Source organism: Pyrus communis, chromosome 5, assembly GCF_041283825.1.
Source record: "Pyrus communis isolate YQ-2024b chromosome 5, ASM4128382v1, whole genome shotgun sequence".
NCBI lineage: Eukaryota > Viridiplantae > Streptophyta > Magnoliopsida > Rosales > Rosaceae > Pyrus > Pyrus communis.
In genome coordinates, this window is record NC_142569.1 from 14,910,526 (window position 1) to 14,933,527 (window position 23,002).

General features: G+C 37.2%; 2 protein-coding genes across 8 annotated transcripts in view; one reads left to right on the forward strand and one right to left on the reverse strand.

Annotated features, from left to right (window-relative positions):
- The window catches only part of LOC137722102 (disease resistance protein Roq1), a 53,001-nt gene extending 45,645 nt beyond the window's left edge, over window positions 1–7,356 (forward strand). The window contains exons 3-8 of one of the 5 annotated variants that reach the window (XM_088694535.1): window positions 3,616–3,693; window positions 4,155–4,232; window positions 4,570–4,647; window positions 4,791–5,886; window positions 6,314–6,589; window positions 6,683–7,356. In XM_088694535.1, coding sequence (XP_088550661.1) covers window positions 3,616–3,693; window positions 4,155–4,232; window positions 4,570–4,647; window positions 4,791–5,886; window positions 6,314–6,589; window positions 6,683–7,177 — 2,101 coding nt within the window. In that variant the 3' untranslated portion in view covers window positions 7,178–7,356. Of the gene's footprint in view, window positions 1–3,070; window positions 3,694–4,154; window positions 4,233–4,569; window positions 4,648–4,790; window positions 5,887–6,313; window positions 6,590–6,682 lie in introns of those variants that run through there. The other 4 variants (XM_088694537.1, XM_088694536.1, XM_068461087.2 and 1 more) reach the window with 4 other exon arrangements.
- On the reverse strand, window positions 1,595–16,813 carry LOC137722081 (uncharacterized). 3 transcript variants are annotated; one of them, XM_068461068.2, is made up of 13 exons: window positions 16,428–16,813; window positions 14,504–15,773; window positions 13,652–13,870; window positions 13,318–13,550; window positions 12,847–12,921; window positions 11,669–11,740; window positions 11,483–11,581; window positions 11,023–11,094; window positions 10,830–10,944; window positions 10,350–10,418; window positions 9,795–10,140; window positions 9,583–9,712; window positions 7,458–8,530 (listed from the first exon to the last, which is right to left on the reverse strand). In XM_068461068.2, exons 1-13 carry the CDS (start codon window positions 16,575–16,577, stop codon window positions 7,826–7,828), a joined length of 3,555 nt encoding a protein of 1,184 aa, XP_068317169.1. In that variant the 5' UTR covers window positions 16,578–16,813; the 3' UTR covers window positions 7,458–7,825. The 3 variants fall into 3 exon arrangements, with proteins under 3 accessions (XP_068317180.1, XP_068317169.1, XP_068317175.1); XM_068461079.2 differs by lacking the exons at window positions 7,458–8,530; window positions 9,583–9,712 and adding an exon at window positions 1,595–2,263 and having other exon boundaries at window positions 16,428–16,810; XM_068461074.2 differs by lacking the exon at window positions 11,483–11,581 and having other exon boundaries at window positions 16,428–16,810.
- Between the last annotated feature and the right edge of the window lie 6,189 nt (window positions 16,814–23,002).

The following is a 23,002-nucleotide window of genomic DNA, read 5'->3' on the forward strand; positions in this document are numbered from 1 at the left end:
TTCCCTTGTCTCACATTCTTTAATTTATTTTTCTTTTATTATAAAAAATTAATATAAGATATTGATATGGCTTTACAGTGACCGTTTCAATAGGAGAGAGGGAAAGGGAGGGAAAAAAAAAATCCTACTTCTAGAGAAAGAACAGAAAAAATGAATTGAATAAAGCATACGGTATTGTTCATTTTAACGAAAAGTCCATGATAATGTTCACTTGAACTAAAAACCATATTTTTACACTAAAAAAGTCAATCCTGATATTATTTACTTTACTCTTTATTTTATTCTTATCGTTAAAACTCAAAATTTTCGAACTTTTTTTCATTAGTCTTCTTTTGAATAAAGTACAAAAAAATTTGATAAAACCAAGGGCAACTTGACAATTTATATTCTTGCATGGCAAATCCAAGACTAAAGCAGGGGGAAAGAACAGAAAATGAATAAAATACTAAACAGATTGATAAAATCAAGGGCAACTTGACACTTTATATTTTTTTTAATGGTAAAACCGAGACTAAGGCACGTAGAAAGAACAGAAAAATAAATAAAATACCAAAAAGATTGATTAAATCAAAGCCAACTTGACAATTTGTATTTTTTTTAATACAACAATATATTTACATTAAAGGAGAATGAGTTTGGCTAAGCCACATAATGAGCAATTTAATTTGGTATCGAATTCGTTATCCAAGAGATTTGAACTGAATACCTCTCACTTACAAGTAAAAAAGAATACTACAAGGCTTACCGGACTGTATAATCCTCCCATATATCATTTGAGATTCAATTTACATTCTTTAAATTAGGGAATTTTTATTTTTATTTTTTTAATGATTAACCAAGATCAATGTAACAATTTCTATAATATTTTTTTTATGTTTTTTTTACGTGTTATTTCTTGTTGATTTGCATTTTTCTGCAAAGAGAAAGAATAATTATATCTCATGTATTTTTTCTTATGAATTCTTTAAAGTAGACGGAATGCAATGTCACTAACAGAAACAAACACAAATATTAAATTAGCTAAATTGAAAACAAGGGGATTAAATTGGTCATATGACTATAACACATGAACTATTTTGATGTTTAAGCCTTAAAAAAAATTATGTAAGTGAGATGTAAATTAATTAATATAATATTAATGTTAAAAACTTTGATCAAAATCTAAAAACGGATAAGATCTCAGTTAATAACATTAGTAACTAGAAACCGGATACTAATTTTTTTTCTTTTTTTTAATTACAAGGGATATATTACACTAATCTATACTAAGGGAACACAGAAGAGTACAAACCCAAAACATTGTGAATTGAAGAAAAATGACATAACCATAAGGGTAATCCATCATTTGTTTTTCTCGTAATCAGGCTGACTCTAGTTCACCGAAGCCAGTTTGGAAGGTGTGCATTTTCTATCTCAAAGGTTTGCTGGTTCATTTTCAAATGTTTTAGTTTGCTTTTATCTTTTATTTGAGGAGTCGTGTACATATGTCACACAACCGTGAAGTGTTTCTAACATGACAATGAATGCTAGTTTTTTTAACCTGAAATTTAACTTTCTTTTTTCCAGTCACTATTCTTAACAATGATTAACCTGGAATCCGTCAATTCGAAAAATGTGCGCAATATGGCACCATCCCTTGTCAATGTCAACACGGAAATGACCTTGATTAAGATTAACCAAGACCTAAGGCTTAAATCAGAGTCCCCTTCTATGTGCAATTAATTGCACCAAGAACAAGCCCGCAACCCATTCTTTTTATATCCGCAGTGAACCAAGACTGAAATCAGGAAACTCGGTTTCGCCATACTTGGTTGAAAGACCCGTACTAATAACTGATTTACATGATGAAACCATCAGAGTGGTGAAGATAGAAACCATTCAAATAATGTTAAAATTCCCAGAACCATCTTTAATATCTAAACAACTCAGCAAGCATTAGAACACTTGAGGCAACTCTTAAAACAAGGATTGTGGTAACCACCACAAACAACTAGGTGGTATTAACAGCAATCATGGAACAAGATCCGGTCAGCATAAACACAAGGTCAAAGAATTGATTCTAATAAATAAATACTGAACGCACTCTAAAATACCAAAAAAAAAAAAAAAACTGAGTGTACAATATCGGCTTACCTTGGTGGTATTAACTGCATTGAAGCTCCACACCGAGTCAACGTCATCATTAGCGTCAAATGTCCCCCATGCTGGTTCATCGGAACCTTTGTCACCAGAAAACATAGACCCAGCACCCGCATGATCATCACTGCGCATGAAAGTTTAGAAAATCAACAATTTTGCAGGTATCAGGGTGATCTTAAATATGTAGAAAACTACAGATCTAGAACTATACCTTTGAGATTCCTTATTACGCTGCGTCTGTTGTCATTCCATAGTTAGAATGAAAATTCTCTAGATGGGCTTCCAACAGTACTCCTGGCAAATGGACTGTTCGGAGCACTTTTTGCTGACTCGTCCTCATTTTTATCATATGTTGCTCCATTTTCAAAAACCTTGGCATCCGCACTCTGAGGCTTTTCTGACATAAAATCATCTTTAGGTGAAGAAGCAGTTATTGGACTCTCAACTGGGGGAGCCCTTTCATTCTGAACTGATGATGATTTCTGCTTTGGAGATGCCAAGACATTTGACACATCAAGACTGAGCTCCTTGACAAAAGTGAATCCTAACAATTAAACTTCTGAATCAGTCACCTCGAATAGTTAAAACTCCTAAACAGGTTGGCAAACCACAACCAGACAACAAAAACTACAAAAAGCAGGCAATATGTTCCTTTTACCACAAGGTGAAAACGTAAAAGGAATCCAAGTGCTATCTCAGGGACAATGCTGGAAGACTGGACCTATAATAATCTAACCATAAAAATGATTCACCACTTGCTTTTCTCGTAACCAGGCATGAAAATTTCTTGAAACACTTTGGTCCCTAACGAACTAACCGGGAAAATTCAAAACCGAGTACGCAAAGCGCGTAATGGGAGGGCCCCATCCCTCACTCCCGTGCTCCGGACTTCCTTCTCAAATGCGGAAAAGGTTTTATTTTTCTTTTGTATCCTTATTTCTAAACTAGTTTCTCTCTCTCTCTCTCTCTCTCTCTCTCTCCCCAATTAACAAGTATTCTCTCTGCAACAACTCCCTGGATCTGAAAACTAGAGGTTATGAATATGGCTTCTTCTTCTTCTTCTTCTTCTTCTTCTTCATCCGCTGCTGCTCCTGCTGATGCTGCTGTTACAAAAAAGTACGATGTGTTCATTAGTTTCAGAGGTGAGGACACCCGCCGTACTTTTACCAGCCATCTTCACGCTGCCTTACTTGAGAAAAAAATCACAACCTACGTTGATGACAAGCTTAAGAGAGGAGATGAAATCGCACCAGCCCTTCTCAAAGCAATCGAAAAATCACGGCTTTCGGTGATCATTTTCTCAAAAAACTACGCTTCTTCCCCGTGGTGTTTGGATGAGCTTGTGCATATCCTAGAATGCAAAGAAAAACATGGCCAGTTGGTTATACCAATTTTTTACGACACCCTTCCATCGGATGTACGAAAACAACGGGGGAGTTATGCACTTGATCCACTTGAACAAGGTTTCGAGAACAGTATCGGCAAGGTGCGCAAGTGGATGGATGCTTTGACAAATGCAGCAAATACATCTGGCTTTGATTCAAAAAATTCTGGGTAACTAACTAATTCTTTAACTTGTATAAAATTTTAAATTTTCTTTTAACTTGTGTCGATTTTATTTGTGCTAAGATTTTGTAAGGTATATGATGTGGTAGAAACTAACACACAAATTAAATCCTATAAATTATGCAATCGTAGTACGATTAAATAGGAATCGTTTTATTCCGGAGATTAGAAGGAATACTAATCAACACAAATTAAACTTATAAAACTGAAAACTAAGTTAAACAAACATAAAAACAATGGGGGGGGGGAGATTTTGGACGAATTTAATGAAAACAAAATTAAATGGTAGCAAGCAAATTAAGTTGTGAATGAAATATGGATGAAATGATAGTTAAATGATTCTTCTCCACACATGAATCATATACATACAAATCGATTTCCATTTATTCTTCTTATAAACCATGAATGATAATGTCCCAAATTAACTGTGAACAACGTTTTGAGAACAGTATCGGCAAGGTGCGCAAGTGGAGGGATGCTTTGACAAATGCAGCAAATACATCTGGCTTTGATTCAAAAAATTATGGGTAACTAACTAATTCTTTAACTTGTATAAAGTTTTAAATTTTCTTTAAACTTGTGTCGATTTTATTTGTGCTAAGATTTTGTAAGGTACATAGATTTAAGACTAACTATTACTTTCCTACATACTTAGTTAGTTTAGGATTTTGGACGAATTTAATGAAAACAAAATTAAATGGCAGCAAGTAAATTAAGTTGTGAATGAAATATGGATGAAATGGTAGCTTAAGGATTCTTCTCCACACATGAATCATATGCATACAAATCGATTTTCAGTTATTCTTCTTATAAACCATGAATGACAATGCCCCAAGTTAACTGTGAATAACGTTTCGAGAATAGTATCGGCAAGGTGCGCAAGTGGAGGGATGCTTTGACAAATGCAGGAAATACATCTGGCTTTGATTCAAAAAATTATGGGTAACTAACGAATTCTTTAACTTGTATAAAATTTTAAATTTTCTTTTAACTTGTGTCGATTTTGTTTGTGCTAAGATTTTGTAAGGTATATAGATTTAAGACTAACTATTACTTTCCTACATAATTATACATATATATGCCAGGACGGATGCTGATTTGGTTAAGAAAGTTGTAGAGGATATTTTGACCCAATTGTGTCATGAATCATCATGCGATTTACAGGGCCTAGTTGGAATTGAAAGCCGCATCGAGCAAATTGAATCGCTATTAGACATTCATTCACAGGATGCTTGCATCAATGTTGGTATTTGGGGAATGGGTGGTATGGGCAAGACCACCCTTGCTGAAGCCGTGTTTAACAAACTCTCTTCTAAATTCGAAGCATGTTGTTTTCTTAGAAATGTTAGGGAGAGAGAACAAAAAGATGGGCTACAACACTTGCAAAATACACTTCTCAGTCAAATATTAAAGGAAGAAGGTCTATCCATAGGATCAACTTTTGTTCGAGATAGGCTTAGCCGTACAAACGTCCTTATTGTTCTTGATGATGTGAGTGATTCAATGCAAATGGAAGGTTTAGTTGGCAATCGTCTTCGGTTTGGCAATGGAAGTAGAATCATTATCACAAGTAGAAATAGAGGCACACTTAGGCAAACTGTTGAAGAGGATAAAATCTACGAGGTTGGGAGATTAAAACCGGATGACGCTCTTCAGCTCTTTTGTTCGCGTGCTTTCAAGAATTCTCGTATAATAGATTATAAGGGGTTGGCAGAAAAGGCGATGCATTATGCCGGAGGCATTCCTTTAGCTCTTATACTTCTTGGATCCTCATTCCTAAATTGCAAGAGCAAAGAAGACTTGGAAGATGAATTGGACAAATTGAAACAATTTCCCAATGAAAATATCCAGAGAGTGTTGAGATTAAGTTATGATGGATTGGGAAGAAATGAGAAGGAGATATTTTTGGATATAGCATGTTTTCATAAAGGGCATGGTGTGGATGAGGTAAAACAATTGTTAGATGTTCGTGGATTCTATGCGACGGTCGGAATTAGAATTCTCATTGATATGTCTTTCATATCAATTGGTTCAAGATGGGAACGGGAAACCATCGAGATGCATGATCTGCTTGAAGAAATGGGAAGGACAATTGTTCAAGAACAATGCATTGAAGATTCCGGTAAGCGGAGTAGGTTGTTCAACGATGAGGATGTTTATCATGTATTGAAAAGTAACACGGTAAGAGTCAAATGCACTCAATTTTTTTTTCTCTTCTTTTTGTAGTAAAAACACATACGAGTCTCATCTTTATTAGAGATTAATAGTGACGGTACAATTGACGATATAATTAGATGGTAAGAGTAGTGTTTTTGCATTTATAAAAAGAAATCAGATTTGTAAAAAGTAAAAATTTTAAAAAAAATTAATTTGATTGAATTTTTATTGTGTTAGGAAGTCTTTGGAATATGAACAAACGTTTGTTTTTTAAGACAAGTAGAGGAGGATACAATTATGTTGGATATTTTAGACACTTGTACATCATTACAATCGCAAATACTAAATTATTACGTAACGTTGTAGAATTCCTTTTCCAAGTGCACATTACATTTTAACATGTTGAAAACACGTACATATATTCACATTTAAACTTTCTTCTTATTGTCAGGAAACTTCAAATGTTGAAGCCATATTCCTTACTTCGTATAACATTGCAGAGCTACCATTGAAACGTGTAGACTTCAAAGTGATGTCTAACCTGAGATTGCTAGTTGTGTATGGTGGCTACAAATTCAACGCTTCTATAGACCTTCCCAATTCTCTTCGTTATCTTGAGTGGTGGGGATATCCATTGGAATATTTGCCGTCAAATTTTTCTCCGGAAAATCTAGTTGAGCTTCATATGCCCAATAGCAAAGTTAAGAAGCTTTGGAAAGAAGAGAAGGTATATTATATTATATGCCTATTTTAATTCTTGTATAAAATCAAGTGTAGAAATTATATTAATTCTTTATATTTCTATTTACTCTTGATACAGAGACTTGTGAACTTACAAGTGATTGATCTGCATGACTCTACAAATCTAACTGAAGTTCCAAATCTCTCTGGGAGTCTAAACATTGTGAACATAAATCTCTCTGGCTGTGAAAGTTTGGTTGAAATTCCTGGGTGTTTTCAACATCTTGACAAGCTTACTCATCTTCATCTTAGATTCTGCACCAGTCTCAAGTATCTTCCAAAGATGCCAAGAAATATTAAATACTTGGATTTACATTACGCTGGTATAAAGGAGTTGCCTGAATCACAACATCTCCACAAGCTTACTCATCTTGATCTTGCATGCTGCATGAATCTCAAGTATCTTCCAGAGATGCCAGGAAATATTGAATACTTGGATTTACATTTCAGTGGTATAGAGGAGTTGCCTGAATCAGTGTGGTCTAACGAAAACATTTCTTACTTGGATATAAGAGACTGCTATCGCCTTGAGAAGAATGGCAAGTTCAATCAAGCAGCTTCAATCTTAATGTAATGTTGAAGCTGAAGGCTGCACGGCGCTGAAGAGAGTGGCAAGTTAAAGAAATAAGACTGGCAAATAGGCAAGGCTCTTACCATTTAAGTATTGTTTTTACATTATAAAGCGCAATGTTGTGGACAAAGTGTGTAATATCATATTTCTCATCTTTAATCAAGTCCAACGGCATCTTGAAATTCGCCTTTGTATCATAGACGTGGACATCAATTAACACAACAGGCCTAGGGCCGATTGGACTAACACCGGCAAAACAGTGTTCTTGTTTGAACAAAAGAAAGATCAGGAGAACAAATTTTATTAAGGAGGGTAAAAAATTACAGCAAATTAAGGCCAACCGAAAAAAAAAAAGGGAAGGCACAGCCCCAGTTTAATAATACAATCATCAAATTTGTAACAGCGATAAAACTATTGGGGTCTTCGCTTCAATAGGACTAGGAACATTCCAAAATTACAGAGAAAACTTATAAGCTAAAGGAAAACGAATGAAGACAAAGCAAGATACATACACAAACAAATGAAATACAAAAGACATTACAAGCACAGTGATTTCAAGCATAAAACATGGCCACGGCCCGTAACACTCACGATAGAAAGGCTTGGAACGGCAAATAGCAGACACAAAAACGAAGCAGAGCAACCACCTGACTAAAATGCACTCCAATGATCAGAGTCTTTTCTCGGGGTCTCCAATGACGTTCGGAAAGGCCCTGAAGACCCAAATGGGTCCGAGTCTCTTCTTGGAGTTTGACTGTCGAATGATGTCCTAAACGGAGAGGATCCAAATGCGTCCGAGTCTCCTCTTGAAGTTTGACTGTCAAATGATGTCCTAAATGGCGCTGCTGAAGACCCAAAAAAATCTGATTCTCTTCTTGGAGTTTGACTCTCCAGTGACGTCCGAAATGGACCTGAAGATCCGAAGGGGTCTGAGTCTCTTCTTGGAGTTTGACTTTCCAGCGATGACCTAAATGGCACCGAAGAGCCAAACGGGTCTGGGATGTCATCAAATGTTGGAAAACCATTACCATGATCAAAATCTCTACTGCTGCGCATAGAATCAAATCTTCCGAGTGTTTCTGGTTGAGGAAAAAATCCAGTATCTTGCGTGCTTTTGAACGAATCAAACCTAGAAAAGGTGTCAAATGAAGGTTCTGAGCTATCCTTGTACCTTGGCGGTGAATACCCTGAATTGAAGGCTGAGAGTGGTGTGCTAGGAACAGAATCGTCGAAAGTAAAAGGGCGGCTCTTCTGGGAAAAGCCACCTCCTTGTGATGACCCAGTCCTGATAGGGTTGAGGCCAAACTCCCCAGGGCCAGAAAAGTAGTGATCCTTGTTACTCTCCTGATCCATATCCTAAATCAGACACGATTACGAGCAGTTACAGCACAATCCAGCATGCCAGCAATAACAACAAATATAAAACCACAAAAACAAAAAGCTTGAAAGTGCTACATAACCGACATGCTATTAGAAAAGAAAGCGGATTCACTGGAACCTAGAATCCATGCCTACTTGGAAGGTGCAAAATAATGGAAACTTTCCATCGGCTACAAAATGTTAACAAGAAGTGTTTCTAACATGACAATGAATGCTAGTTTTTTAACTTGAAACTTAACTTTCTTTTTTAGGGAGTTTTAAAGAAAAGCCCGTGGTACTGTTCACTTTAATGAAAAACCAAATTTTTACACAAAAAAAATCAAACTTGGTACTATTCACTTTACCCTTTATTTTGTCCTTATCGTTAAAACTCAAAGTTTTCAAACCTTTTTCATTAGTTTTCCTTTCTTTTTTCCAGTCACTATTTTTAACAATGATTAATACATTGTTAACCTGGAAACCGTCAATATTCGAAAAGTGTGCGCAATATGGCACCATCTCTTGTCAATGTCAAGTTGTCAACACAAAAAAGATCTTGACTAAGATTAACCAAGACCTAAGGCTTAAATCAGAGTCCCCTTCAATGTGCAATTAATTGCACCAAGAACAATCCCGCAACCCCTTCTTTTTATATCTACAGTGAACCAAAACTAAAATCAGGAAAGTCAGTTTCGCCATACTTGGTTGAAAGACCCATACTACTAACTGATTGCATGATGAAACCATCAGAATGGTGAAGATAGAAACTATTCAAATAATGTTACAATTCCCAGAACCATCTTTAATAACTAAACAACTCAGCAAGCATTAGGACACTTAAGGCAAACTCTTAAAACAAGGATAAGTGGTCACCACCACAAACAACTAAGTGGTATTAACAGCAATCATGAAGCAATATCCAGTCAGCATAAACACAAGGTCAAACAATTGAGTTCTAATAAATAAATACTGAATGCACTCTAAAATACAAATAAATACAAAAATAAAAATAAAAATAAATAATTACTGAATGTACAATATCGGCTTACCTTGGTGGTACTAACTGCATTGAAACCCCACACCGAGTCAACGTCATCATTATTGTCAAATGTCCCCCATGCTGGTTCATCGGAACCTTTGTCACCAGAAAACATAGACCCAGCACCCGCATGATCATGACTGAGCATGAAAGTTTAGAATATCAACAACTTTGCACCAATCAGGGTGAAATATGTAGAAAACTACAGATCGAGAACTATACCTTTGAGATTCCTTATTACGGGGTGAGGCATCTGCATCTGTTGTCTTTCCGTAGTTAGAATCTGAAAATTCTCTAGATGGGCTTCCAACAGTACTGCTGGCAAATGGACTGTTCGGAGCACTTTTTGCTGACTCGTCCTCATTTTTATCATATGCTGCTCCATTTTCAACAACCCTCACATCTGTACTTTGAGGCTTTTCAGACTTAACATCAACTTTAAGTGAAGAAGCAGTTGTTGGACTCTCAACTTGGGGAGCTTTTTCTTTCTGAACTGATGATGATTTCTGTTTTGGAGGTGCCAAGACATTTGACACATCAAGAGTGAGCTCCTTGACACAAGTGAATCCTGACAATTAAACTTCTGAATCAATCACCTCGAATAGTTAAAACTCCTAAACAGGTTGGCAAACCACAACCAGACGACAAAAACTACAAAAAGCGGGCAATATGATCCATTTACCACAAGGTGAAAGGTAAAAGGAATCTTAAGTGCCACAAGAAATTCATTATCTCAGAGACAATACTGGACCTATAATAACTCATTTTTGGCAATACCTTCGTCTTCAAATTTATCCCAATCCTCATCCCAGTCAGCAGCTTCTTCTTGGATGCCAGGTTGCCAGCCTATATGAAAATAAAATAAATTTTCAGATTATAAAATGCAACGTAGTACAAATACCGCAGCAGTGAACAATAACAAAAAAGAAAATGACACATTCATGAAAGCTACGTAGAATACGAATATTGATAATCAAACAAACCAGAGTGATTAGGAAAAATTACAATAGTGAAAATAAGGGCTTCTGTGTAGGATATTGATAATTTAGCAACAGAATGACTTTCGGCTTCTAGAAAGGCAATGCTATTAATAAATTGAAATTATTTGACTACCCAAATCAAAAGTATATCCAAAAACAGTGTGTTCTATGTACAATCCATCAGATAGTTTGATAAAGAATAAGCTAATGTAAGTACCCTTATCATTATATATAGTATTCTTAGATTCCCAAGAAATTAGCTAAGAGATCAACTTACCAAAGGGAAGCTCAGTTAATGTTGTAGGCTTTCCGCGTAATCCGTAGTTCTTGCAGCGCTCATTGAGAGTTTTCACAACCCCATCAAGATCTAATTGGATGCAATCAACACGATCCTGAAAATTTCAGTTGGAAATGATCTTAGACAAGTTGAGCAAAGATATTTTTTAAACAGCAAGGTTGTGCAAAGGTACCTGAAGCATGCCATCACCATCACCTTCTTGCTCCATCTTGACAATTGCCCTGTATAGCTCCATTTTCTTCTCCTGCAAATAAATCACATAAGATAATCAGTCCAGTGATAATAAAAAGAATACACTTGTAGGGGTATGACCATTCAACTGATTCTATTTTCCCACACTACTTTCTCTGTCATCAGCTATCTATCCCAACAAGCCCAAAAACCATAAAACAATTCTCTTTGTTTCTCCAAAAAGTAAAACGTCCTACTCATACTTGTTTTTTAATTTTGATTGGCACTTATCTCATAAAAAATAAAAGCACACCAACTCACATCACATGTACAGGCAATTATGACTCAGATCTAACAAAACAAACAGCAAGCCTTTAACACCTTGATCTTCGAATGAGCAAAAGTAAATACACTACATGGGGTCACTAATTGTCCACAAATTTATATGTGGTGAAGGGTACCTGTAAATCACGAAACGTGGCTTCTTCAATAGTCAACTTGGAAGCTACATCTCCAGCTTGTTTGTATTTCTCTTCATATTTCTTAGCCAGGGACTCAGCCTAGATTCATGTAGTATTCATTAAGCCAAGACAGTAGGTAAAGATTAATGCAAATATGTGCTTAGTCTCAAGTATCCAACAGCATACCTCACGTCTATCAGCAGATGCCCTTTCTGTGATCTCATTGAGGCGATTGTCACATCTGCTCTTGTACAAAACCTTATACCAATAAGAAAATATATTACAACAAATATAAAAAGGTATACATCATAGTTTCAACACCACACCCTATATATGTGAGACTTAAAATAAAGCACCAGCATTCACAATTATGTAGAATCAGCATTCAAAAACTGAAAGTTAAAAACATCATTTCCTTAGGCTAGTAGCTAGATAAAAAATTATTACATTTTTGAGTCAAATGCCTTCTAAAATATTCCGAGCCTAAAGGAAGATAAAATTATCTTGTAAGAATGTGGTCTTAATTTACACATATGATAAAATATTCCCAACCCCCAGTTCCCCGTTCAACCAAATTTGGATCTTTATTTCATCACCATTGTGGTGAATACAAAGGAATGCTTTAATTGCCTACCAAAGCTCCTCAACACAATTTTATTCAAACAGTGCAATCTCTTCGGCTAACGGACAACAATGAAAACTAGACTACATGAACAATACAATTTCTTCCTACATACAGGACCTTCAACATAGAATATCCAAAAACAGCATCTTTCCAATCAAAGAACATGGCTAAGAAATATAGATCATGAAATTGAGAAAATACTGAGCCAACGTGGTGAACAAAATCTAACTTTATTCCATAACTACTCCTCACCCAAATATATAGTTTTCAAAAACCCTCGTGTTTCTCTCAAACCAAGAAACCCTCAATAAATTGCTGGCATACTGCACCCTCACAAAAGCCTTCATATCACCACCAAACTACATATGTACCCTGCAGGAATTACCCAGCTCACATTTCCTTCCCTACACAATCTCAGCCACACATATAAAGCTAGAGGACAATGATAAAACACGTGATCTGCACCTTCTCTCAAGAGTACTTGTCAATTCAAGACTCAATACTAATTCAGACCACAAACATCCAATTGTTCAAAAAAGCATCTTAAACCACTGCAAAGATCAAATACTAAGAAGTCTGCAGATTATTTAAAAACAAAAAAGGATTAGGACATCCAAAAATCTATCAATCGAGAACAATTATATTCAAACGCAAAAATTAAAACTACTGTAGAATGTTCAATATGCACAACCAATGGCATACAAGAAAGAAAGGGCAGAAAAGAACACGAGATACTCACAAGTTCCTGCATTTTGACCCGGAAGTATTCAATTTTCTCTCTAGCATCCAAAATTTCTTTCTCCAGTTCTTCTACCTGCAAAGAACAAATGGAATCGCATCAAAAGGTTGAGAAAAAACAAGCTGAACATGGAACAAAACAGCAATAAAGTATAATAAATGCTGTATTAAAAAGAAAGTATAATGAATGCCATGCACTAAAAAAATGTGGAATGCCAATCATTAAAATTACTAATATCAAAGAACTGATCATGAACTTCAAAACCCTTAAAAGCCTCCCTGCTTCTTAAACTTGATCAAAATCTTTCCCATGGAAATGAGCAATATTAAGAGCAAAGTAAAACTCACAATCACAAGAATTCCAAGTCTTTGGGATATTTGTTATGATTTGACATTTATCAGAATGTAACATGCACACATCACTTTGCTGCTGAAGCTGAAAAAATTGGGGAAACATTAAAGTTCTAAGTACCTTTTTATCAGCTTCGGTTGCTTCTTTGAACTTTGAATTCAACGAGTTAACCTCCTCCGTACTCAGTTGATTTACAAGATGTTTCTCCAATTCTGGTACTCTGGGTTTCTGCTGATTGGCCTGCTGCCTTTCCACAGCATGAGAAGGAGCAATTGGCTTCGGTGGCCTTCCTCCAGCTGGAGGTGCCATGTGCCGAGCACCAGGACCAGGCATCAGTTGCTGTTGTTGAAAGCCTTTGAAAGTGAAAAATAAGAAACTATTCTCCATCAAAGAAAGACGTATGGTTTCAAAAAAACAAAGAAAAAAAAAAGTGATTTGTTTTATGGATGAATACCAGATGCAGGTCTCCAGGCTATATTGCCAGCATTGGAGTAATTATTTGCAGGTTGAAAAATATTGGATAAATCAAACATAACATTGCTTGGTAGCACTGCTGGAAGAGGGCGTCCCTCCCTAAACCGCTCCATCAAATATAGCGCAACACAAAACTCCCTGACAGAAAGCATGCTATCGTTATCCTGATCGGATAAATCCCACACCTGCTTTAAAACCTCTGACAGATGTAAACAGAGCATAAAGTTAAGAGTAGGGGAACTTATAGCTTCCAAAAGTTATGTTTGTGGTCATACTATATAGGCGCATAACTGTAACTATGGACAGTGTCCACGCCTGCACTATCAGCTTAAAGAAGTGCACCATATGAGTTTTAACACACCCTGAAATTTCACATGCAATAACGACATTCTCTTTCAAGATAATGTGGCATGATAGGTAGTATTTATGGATTTTGTATGTCAATTGTCCAGAAAAAAATTACTCCGATTTCCAAATATAATTTTATATCTACCAAAATATCTATGGCATCAAGTAAGTTTTACATCAATATACAAACAGATCACAACGGTTGATGAGATGCAAGCTAAAAGATGCTTGATCTAGCCTTTTATGTTCAGGAATTCAAGCTAAATGTCACCAACTAAACATTGCCAATCCACCACCCGGAAGAGGAAACATAAACAACTTTAACTACAGGATAGGGATAGTACATGTTTTGCAAAAATGCATCATTTTAGTTACAAGCTAACACAGAAGAGAAACAAACAAAAGAAAAGAGCTTCAATAACCACATGGCACCTGTGCCTGTAAAACGCAAGCTAAAAGATGAATTCAAAGAAAATAATACTACCTCTTGGTAGTCCCCATTTCAGGAATAGGTCGCGGGCTTGTTCACCAGTGATTTTCCCATCTCTATCTGTGTCAACTTTCACAAAAATATTGGTGTACTTTTGAACATCAGTTTGAGTCATCCTAGGCCATGACAAATGGGACTGACTAGAAGCAGAGTTCCCAGCTCCACGTGAAACTCCAGTAGCACTAGTCTGAGCTGAGACCTGGTTGTTTGCTTTTGCAAATGATTGGGCCGGCTGAGGCTGCCCACCAACCTGTGTACTTGGGCTAGCTGAAGACTGGGTCCCAGCAGATACTGGCACAATGGTTGATGAGAAGGGTACACTGACAAGAGGAAAATTCTGCTTTGGTTGAGATGGGGTTGCAGAAAACACATCGACTCCAATAGATGAGTCGGGAGCAAAGCCATTCCCAGATATATTTGATGGTTTGGAATCCTTAGTCGGTGGTCCTGGTGGTCTGATCCCAGAACCTGCCTGTGGCCTAGGTGGTAGGGAAGCTGTTGGTCCTGATGTTGCCTGCCCAAATACATCTTGTGTTGCAGAAGGAGTGATCCCTTTGTTTACAACCTGCAAGGGTATCCCGGACATTGATCCACTTGCCCTTCCACCAACCCAATCATTCGACATGCTTGAATTTTGTGGTTGAGGACCACCCACTGAACCTCCACTGGGAAAGCCTGGGCCAGCAACACCCTGTGTGGGTTGGGAATCAGAACTAGATGGAGGCACTGGAGGCCTAATTGACCTTCCATCTTGAGAAATGAAATTTTGCTGGTTCACATTCACACTTGGAGGTAATCCCCTGAACCCAAGATTCTGGGAAGATGTTGGAGTAACAGGACCGCCCTGAGTCGCTGTTGGAGCAGAATTAAACTGAGATCGTATTTGTGGTCCCCTGAACTCAAAATCTTGGGAGGATGTTGGAGTGACAGCACCACCCTGAGTGGCAGGTGCTGCTCCAAAAGAACTATACTGAGGTGGTACTTGCGGTCCCCTAAACCCAAGATTTTGCGAGGACGTCGGAGTAACAGGACCACCCTGAGTGGCAGGTGCTGCTGCAGCAGAATTGAACTGAGGGGCAGGAGTCGCTGCAAGATTTATCTTGGGTGCAGGTATTTTAGCTGCAGCTGGGCCATATAATGCTGCCTTCACCATTTCTGGCGTAAGTTCTCTCTTACTTTGTGCCACAGTGACAAGTCTAAGGGCATTGTAAAACTCTGCCTGACCAAGGAATCCAGTCTGCCTCTGGTCTGCATGTGCCCATATCTGCCAATAAACATAAGCAACCAATATAAATTAGAACAGATCCAAACTTCTGTTACGAAACGATAATGAGAAAGTGCATTAATATAATCAATATTTAACATATTATGCCCCCGGTTATCATTTTATACGGAAAATCCTTCAGCAAAACAAATATACAGCTTCAAGAACCTATTTGTCGATATGATCATGACCCAAGAACATTTCCCTTGTATGCTACAATCCTAACTGTTCTGTAGTCATCTTATGCTGCAGATTTTCACTACTACATTATTGTAATGTAATAAACAATCCCTGGTCAATCCCTGTGTCATATAACACATTTCTAAAAACTCTCTACCTCACTACTGTAGTATAAACCCTTCATCTACTTATGTTCTACCATTTGGACTTCAATTCCGCATTTATATCAGAGAATTATGACATCCCGAGATGACATTAACCACTTCAACTACAATTGGACTAAAAATTCAAAATCAATCTGATTTGGAACACATTTCCACCAGCATCAAATCCCGATCAACCACTATAATTAAACAAATATAATCATACACACTCCAATACACATCCAATCATACATATATATATACACACACACAAGCATATACAAATATATATATATATAGAGAGAGAGAGAGAGAGAGAGAGAGAGAGTACCTGCGCAAGGACCTGTTTGGCGAGACCGGCGCCCTGGAAGAAAGCTACGGCTTCATTGCCACTAATCCGGCCATCGCGGTCCAAGTCTGCTCGTCGGAAATACGCATCGAAGAGATCCACATTCGCAGATTGGTTCTGAGCCGACGCCATCGCCACAGTCAGATTGCGATTCGCGGAAGGTCAGACCATGGAATCAATCGTGAGGAGCGCCGGGAAGAATCAGAAAACCACGAATTCGGAGGACCAAGACTCCGAAGCCTTAGAAAACGACGACGTATTCTTCTCCGATTAGGAGGAAAATAAGAAGACGACGGAGACGCTGAGAGATGCCAATAGTTTGAGGTAAAAAGACGGTCGCGTTAATCGATTTTTCCTTTTCATTTTTTGTGACAAAAATGGTACTGTATTGTTGTGATATTTCAAAACTGCCACTGATTCTAATGAGCCCGGCCCATTAAGTATTACCAATGAAAATTCCTCAAAACACATATAAAGGTTGATGATTAGATCCGATGACGGCCTTGTTGGGAAGACCATTTTCCAAGCTGCTTCGTATCTTGGAGGAGATGTCATTTTCATTTTCCATGGGACATATTTTTTTGGGTCAAAAATCCAAAGCAAATTGGCTTTCTCATCATCTGTGTAGCTACCATATTGCCTAGTCATAACAACATCGATGACACATTATCAGCGTTTTCACTTTTTTTTTTCTTTTTAAATGTAAAAAAGAAAAGGAGTGCAACGGGGTAAAATAAAATGCGAAGATCATTTCCCACATACATTAGTGAGAGTAAAGGGTAAAACAAAACAAAAGTTGCACGGACCATTGAAACATGTTAAATTACGCTAGTTCAAGTTGTTTGCTTTAGGTTTTATATACTAAAATACTACAATTTTGGACTAATCCGAACTAAATCGCAATTAGTCTAGTTCAGGTTTTTTTTTTTTTTTAATGTTATTATTTTCAATAAAATATTTCATTCCACGCATTAATATCAACCATTTAATACCAAAAACTAAAAATCTCCTTCCCATTTCGTCGTATCTCTCCCTAAATCTCTTCATCTTCAACAGAAGGAAGTTTTCACAAAGACTTGGTTATTGGACTACTTTGTAGCCTTACTTTCCCATCGTTAAGCACGAATGAAAAAATTCAATACATACGTTCATCAAACTATTAAAATTTCCTACTTAGAGTAATTATAAAGAACCAAATATTTCTGATACATCAAGTTCCCTTTGATATATCATATATGTAAGCTAATACAAAATGTTTACTTAGTTAGGAGATTTACCAAACACTATAAATCAATAGCACGTCTAGTATTATATATTTTTTGGTTCATTTTAAACAGTCACGTCTATTTTACATAAAATTTACCAAACACTATAACATAGGTTTTTCGTTTTTTTGCTAAAAACACTTTTATAACTATAATTAACCAAACACCTTACTGTTTTATTTCACATCTTCTTATTCTTATGGCATAACAAAAATAATTTTTTTTTTTTTTAAAACATAGCAGTACCAAACTAGCTATCAAGTGTTCAATAATGAATTAGCCATCAAACGATGGGCCACAAGGGTTTTTATCTTTCAAAAGGGGCCTTACTTTTAGCTAATAAAAGCCCAATTGCCTAGGCCTCTCAAAGCATTGAGTTCAAATCAGAATTAGAAGCAAACGACAACGTGACAATGTCCATCATGGCACATATCTTGTCATGTCACGACACAAACGACACAAAAGACATATAGTTTTCCTTTTACAACCAAACGACACTAGACATCTCACACGCCTATCGTTGTCCTTAGGAAATGATGTTCTCTGGATCCCTTTCGTCTGAGCCAATTGAGGAAAAAATTCAAATCCTTGAAATTTGATTCAATGGTTAAAATTATTATAACTTTTAATGAGACTCTCTGTTTGTAACCGTTGGATCAAATTTTAAAGGTTCGAATTTTTTACTCAATTGGCTCAGGTGGAAGGGATTCGACGGACCCCCTTTCCTTGTCTTATTCTTTTGTTTTTGGCTGCACAAATGACAGAATGACACCTAAGCATCATGTTGTCCATTTTGGACATGGATCCTCTCCGGATCCAATTGTCCTAATTTTAGGGATCAATGAATCTGGTCCATTGAAATTTGATCCAATGGTTAAAGTTATTATAACTTTTAGAGTGGGCCCCTGTTTGTAGCCGTTGGATCAAATTTCAATAGTCCGGACTCATTGATCCCGAGAATTAAGACAATTGGATCCGGAGAGGATCCATGTCTGTCCATTTTGGTGTGCCACATGGCTGCATTTCTCTTGAGAGCATCAAAGACAAAGACAACACCAAATTTCCATTTTGTACCATATGAAGTTGGGGTAATGCTATGGAGATTATCTTTTAAATCATATTTTGTAAATTATATGACGTAGTTATTGATGATTAGAATATTATTTAAGTACAGAAAAATTTGTATCCGGTCCTTAGTTTCTAATGTTCATTGATTAAGACCTTATTAGTTTTTAGATTTTGATCAAAGTCCCTAGCATTAATATATTAATGAATTACAAGTAAGTTGCATAATTTTTATAATAAAAATTAGTAATTGATTTAGAGTTTTACTGTAACATCCCACATCGTCCAGGGGAGTGGATCATCTAAGACTTATATGTATATTCTCATCTTTACCTAGCACGAGGTCTTTTGGGAGCTCACTGGCTTCGAGTTTCGTAGGAACTCCGAAGTTCAGTGAGTTTAGGGCGAGAGCATTCTCAGGATGGGTGACCCACTAGGAAGTTCTTGTGTGAGTTCCCAAAAACAAAACCGTGAGGGCGTGGTCGGGGCCTAAAGAGGACAATATCGTGCTATGGTGGAGTCGAGTCGGGGATATGGTGGGGGCCCGGGTCGGGATTTGACAATTTGGTATTAGAGCCTAACCCTGGCCGTAGTGTGCTAACGAGGACGTCGGGCCCCTAAAGAGGGTGGATTGTAACATCCTACATCGCTCAGAGAAGTGGATCATCTAAGTCTTATATGTATATTCCCACCTTTACCTAGTACGAGGCATTTTGGGAGCTCACTGGCTTAAAGTTCCGTAGGAACTCTGAAGTTAAGCAAGTTTGGGGCGAGAGCATTCCCAAGATAGGTGACCCACTAGGAAGTTCTCATGTGAGTTCCCAAAAACAAAACCGTGAGGGTGTGGTAGGGGCCCAAAACTGATAATATCGTGCTACGGTAGAGTTGAGTCTGAGATGTGGTGGGGGCCCGGGCGGGGATGTGACATTTAATACTCACACCCTTATTAAACTCCTAATTAATTTCAATTCAAACATTTCCAAAATATAAAAAATAAAATCAGAATAAGTTTGTACCCATTAAATTTTTGTAAAAGAATGATATGTACCCATTCTTAAATATACCAATTTGTTATATGAAAAATGTACCCTTTTTTAATATAAAACGTATCCATTTTTCATATAAAATTCATTCAATATTTTCTCTAATCCATTTTTTAAACTTACATGGGTACATTCTATTTTGTTGATTTAAGAATGTATTCATGTCAAGTTTAAGAGAAGAAATGCTTAATAATTATTAAGCCTAATATCTTCTTCTTTTTTGTGTTTTTGAAAAATGCACCCATATTTTGGTTAGTTTTTTATGAACGTACCCATGTATGCACATAATACATTGGAGAGTATAATTTATCTTTAATATTTTTAATCCCATAAATTATGAGTTTTTATCTAGAATCTCATTATTATAAATAACTACAAATTTTATTTTTAGTTTAACAATAAAATAACCTACATAGAAATACATTATTACATTAATGTTACGGACTTCGATAAAAAACTAAAAATCACAAAAGTTTTAGTCAAAGAACATTGATAGTTAGGGTAACACACCCCGATCGAGATCAGGGCATGCTGGCCGTCACGTGGAAGTGACGTAACCATGTGCACAGTGCGGAAGCTAATAAAATAATAATGTAAATAGTACGAATAAATAAAAACTAGTCTTACATAAAATAATAACAACAAGTGCAAGCGTAAGTGCGACGCTAAGTTCAGAGCATAAAGTCTAAAGCAGTCCAGGAGAAAACGACGCAACAAAAGTACACCCGAAGGTGGTCCTACGCTGGTGATCGTCTGTCAGATATGCTGGGGAAAATCCTCAGGGAAACCACCAAACGTGCTAGCCAATTAGAACCTGGAGGGGCGCAAAACAAAAGCGTGAGTGGGCAAAAACAAAGTTTTTCGAAAACCATTTAATAAATAAGTTCTAACCCTTCGCCGTAAAACCTGTATACTTCCCAGAAAATAGAGTATATATATATATATAAGTCATGCTCAGGAATATGCTATGCCAAAACCTCAAAGTAAAATGCAAGTGCTCAGGTAATATCGCATCAATATCATATAATATGTCAGCCGGAGTCACCTAACGTGACCTGTACGGCTGAATCTAGAGCTCAAATCTCAATCTCAGTAACTAGACCTGCACACAAGTCGGAACCACCTAAAGTGGTATGTACGACAGGTCTGGGTGTAACATATATATACGCTCAAGTGCTACGATAACGTGAAGGCTGTGCGAATAATCGCGGGTCACCTACAAGTCGGAACCACCTAAAGTGGTCTGTACGACAGGACTGTGCACCTAACTTGGATCCAAGCTGAGCGTATGGTGCGGGAGGTGAACATCACGTGAAGGACTGTGCCCAACTCTGGGCGGGAGCACTAACACTGGGGGTGCAGGTTATGAGCTCTCTATGCATCTCAAATCACTATTGAATGTAAACATAAATCACAACTCACCTGGCACTTACCTGTGCGTCCGCAGCACCAAACATACATATACATATATATACATATACATATATATATATAGACACACACAATTAACAATGCATAAACAACGGCAACTATAGGCATGGCATATAAACGAATAAACGTTCTAAATCAATTTCTGGGAAAAGTATAAATATATAGGTATATACGGAAAACCAAAAGCCCACTCACTGGTAAGTGGAAGGGTCGTAACCCCCCTGCCTCGAGTGACCATGCTCGTCCTTGTGATAGGATTCACCTATATACGAAACAACTATAAAAACGTTAATTTTAAAGCACATAACCAAACTTAAGAAATAACTTCTCATACAATGCTCAAATGGGGTGTATGAATACACCAACGTGATCTACTCAACCTCAGGAACATCCCCATATTTTTAAAATAATTTTTCACCGTCGCACGCGCCCCCGCGTGCCGGCCAAGGCACGCCCACACGCACCAGCCACGCGCAGGCACTTGCCTAGCACGCTCAAGTGCTACGATCCGTCGTCTCCGGCGAGGCTCCGATGCCGTCACCGGCGCCGGAAAATCGGGAAAAATTCAAATCGTCCTATCTTCTTCATTTTTCAACCAAATTTCACAAAATTGGTACCAAACTGAAGCTTACAACAAGAGGAACAAGATCATACCACTTTCAAGTGCTAAAATCCATGAAATCTCGCCTGGAAAATACCCCCAACTCCGACCAACCTCAAAACTCGTGATCCTGACGCCCAAAACCTTCAAACGAACCACCCCGAGCCTCCTAAGGACCTCACCAAGCTTCCTGAAATTGGTATGGTTGGACTCCAATGGACCTCACGAGCATGGATATGTACTTTGTTTCTTCGATCTGTGAAGATTTGGGTGGTTTTGAAGTGTGTCCGTACGAAATGGATGGAAATGAGAGGGAAAGGGAGCTCGGGACAGGGTGCAGGGCAAGGGAAAAGGGTGTGGGGTGTGGGAGAGTGTGTGTGTGGCCCAAAACATGCCAACAAAAACCCAAAAACAACCACACAACGAAAATCACACTAGGGGCAAAATCGTCTTTTCACACGTATGTTTTAAAATTTTCGAAACGGGCTGTCACATAGAGACCGCATCCAAAGTGTCCCTTTAAGTATTTATTAATATGCTTATTTTATTAGTGATACATCAGATTATTTGTATATTTAATTTTAAAAATTGATCTCCCTAACATTATTCTTAAAGTTGAGTATGTGGCCAGGCATGCAGAAAGCAACGAGAACATTACGATAAAAGTGAAATTTGATGAAGGGGTGCCAGAGCTCTTTCAATTTTCATCATCCTCAATCCTCATCGCAATGAGACACAACACGATCGTGTTGAACCGTTGGTGTTGGAGGATGATAAATTTTGACAAAACACGGTACGAAGCTAACACGGATTTATAAAATAGAATTTGCTAATGTTGGACAATCTAAGATAATTCATCCTAATATTATCATCGCAAACAATAAGCTATAAAAATTAGTAATTCTTCACAAGTTAATTATTGGTTAATGTAACAAGCTTGTGTCAAAGAATTGTCAATCGAATCAATCCTAAATACAAGGTTAAAGATTAATACAACTCCTAGGTTAATTGAAGATTATACACGATAATAATAGGATTTAAAAGGATAGAGGAAAAATGGTGAACGTTGAACTCTTTTTCATAGATAAGGTCATAAATTTTTTTTCCAAAGGTATAAATGTCATAAAAATCAAACTTCAAAAAGTGGGACGG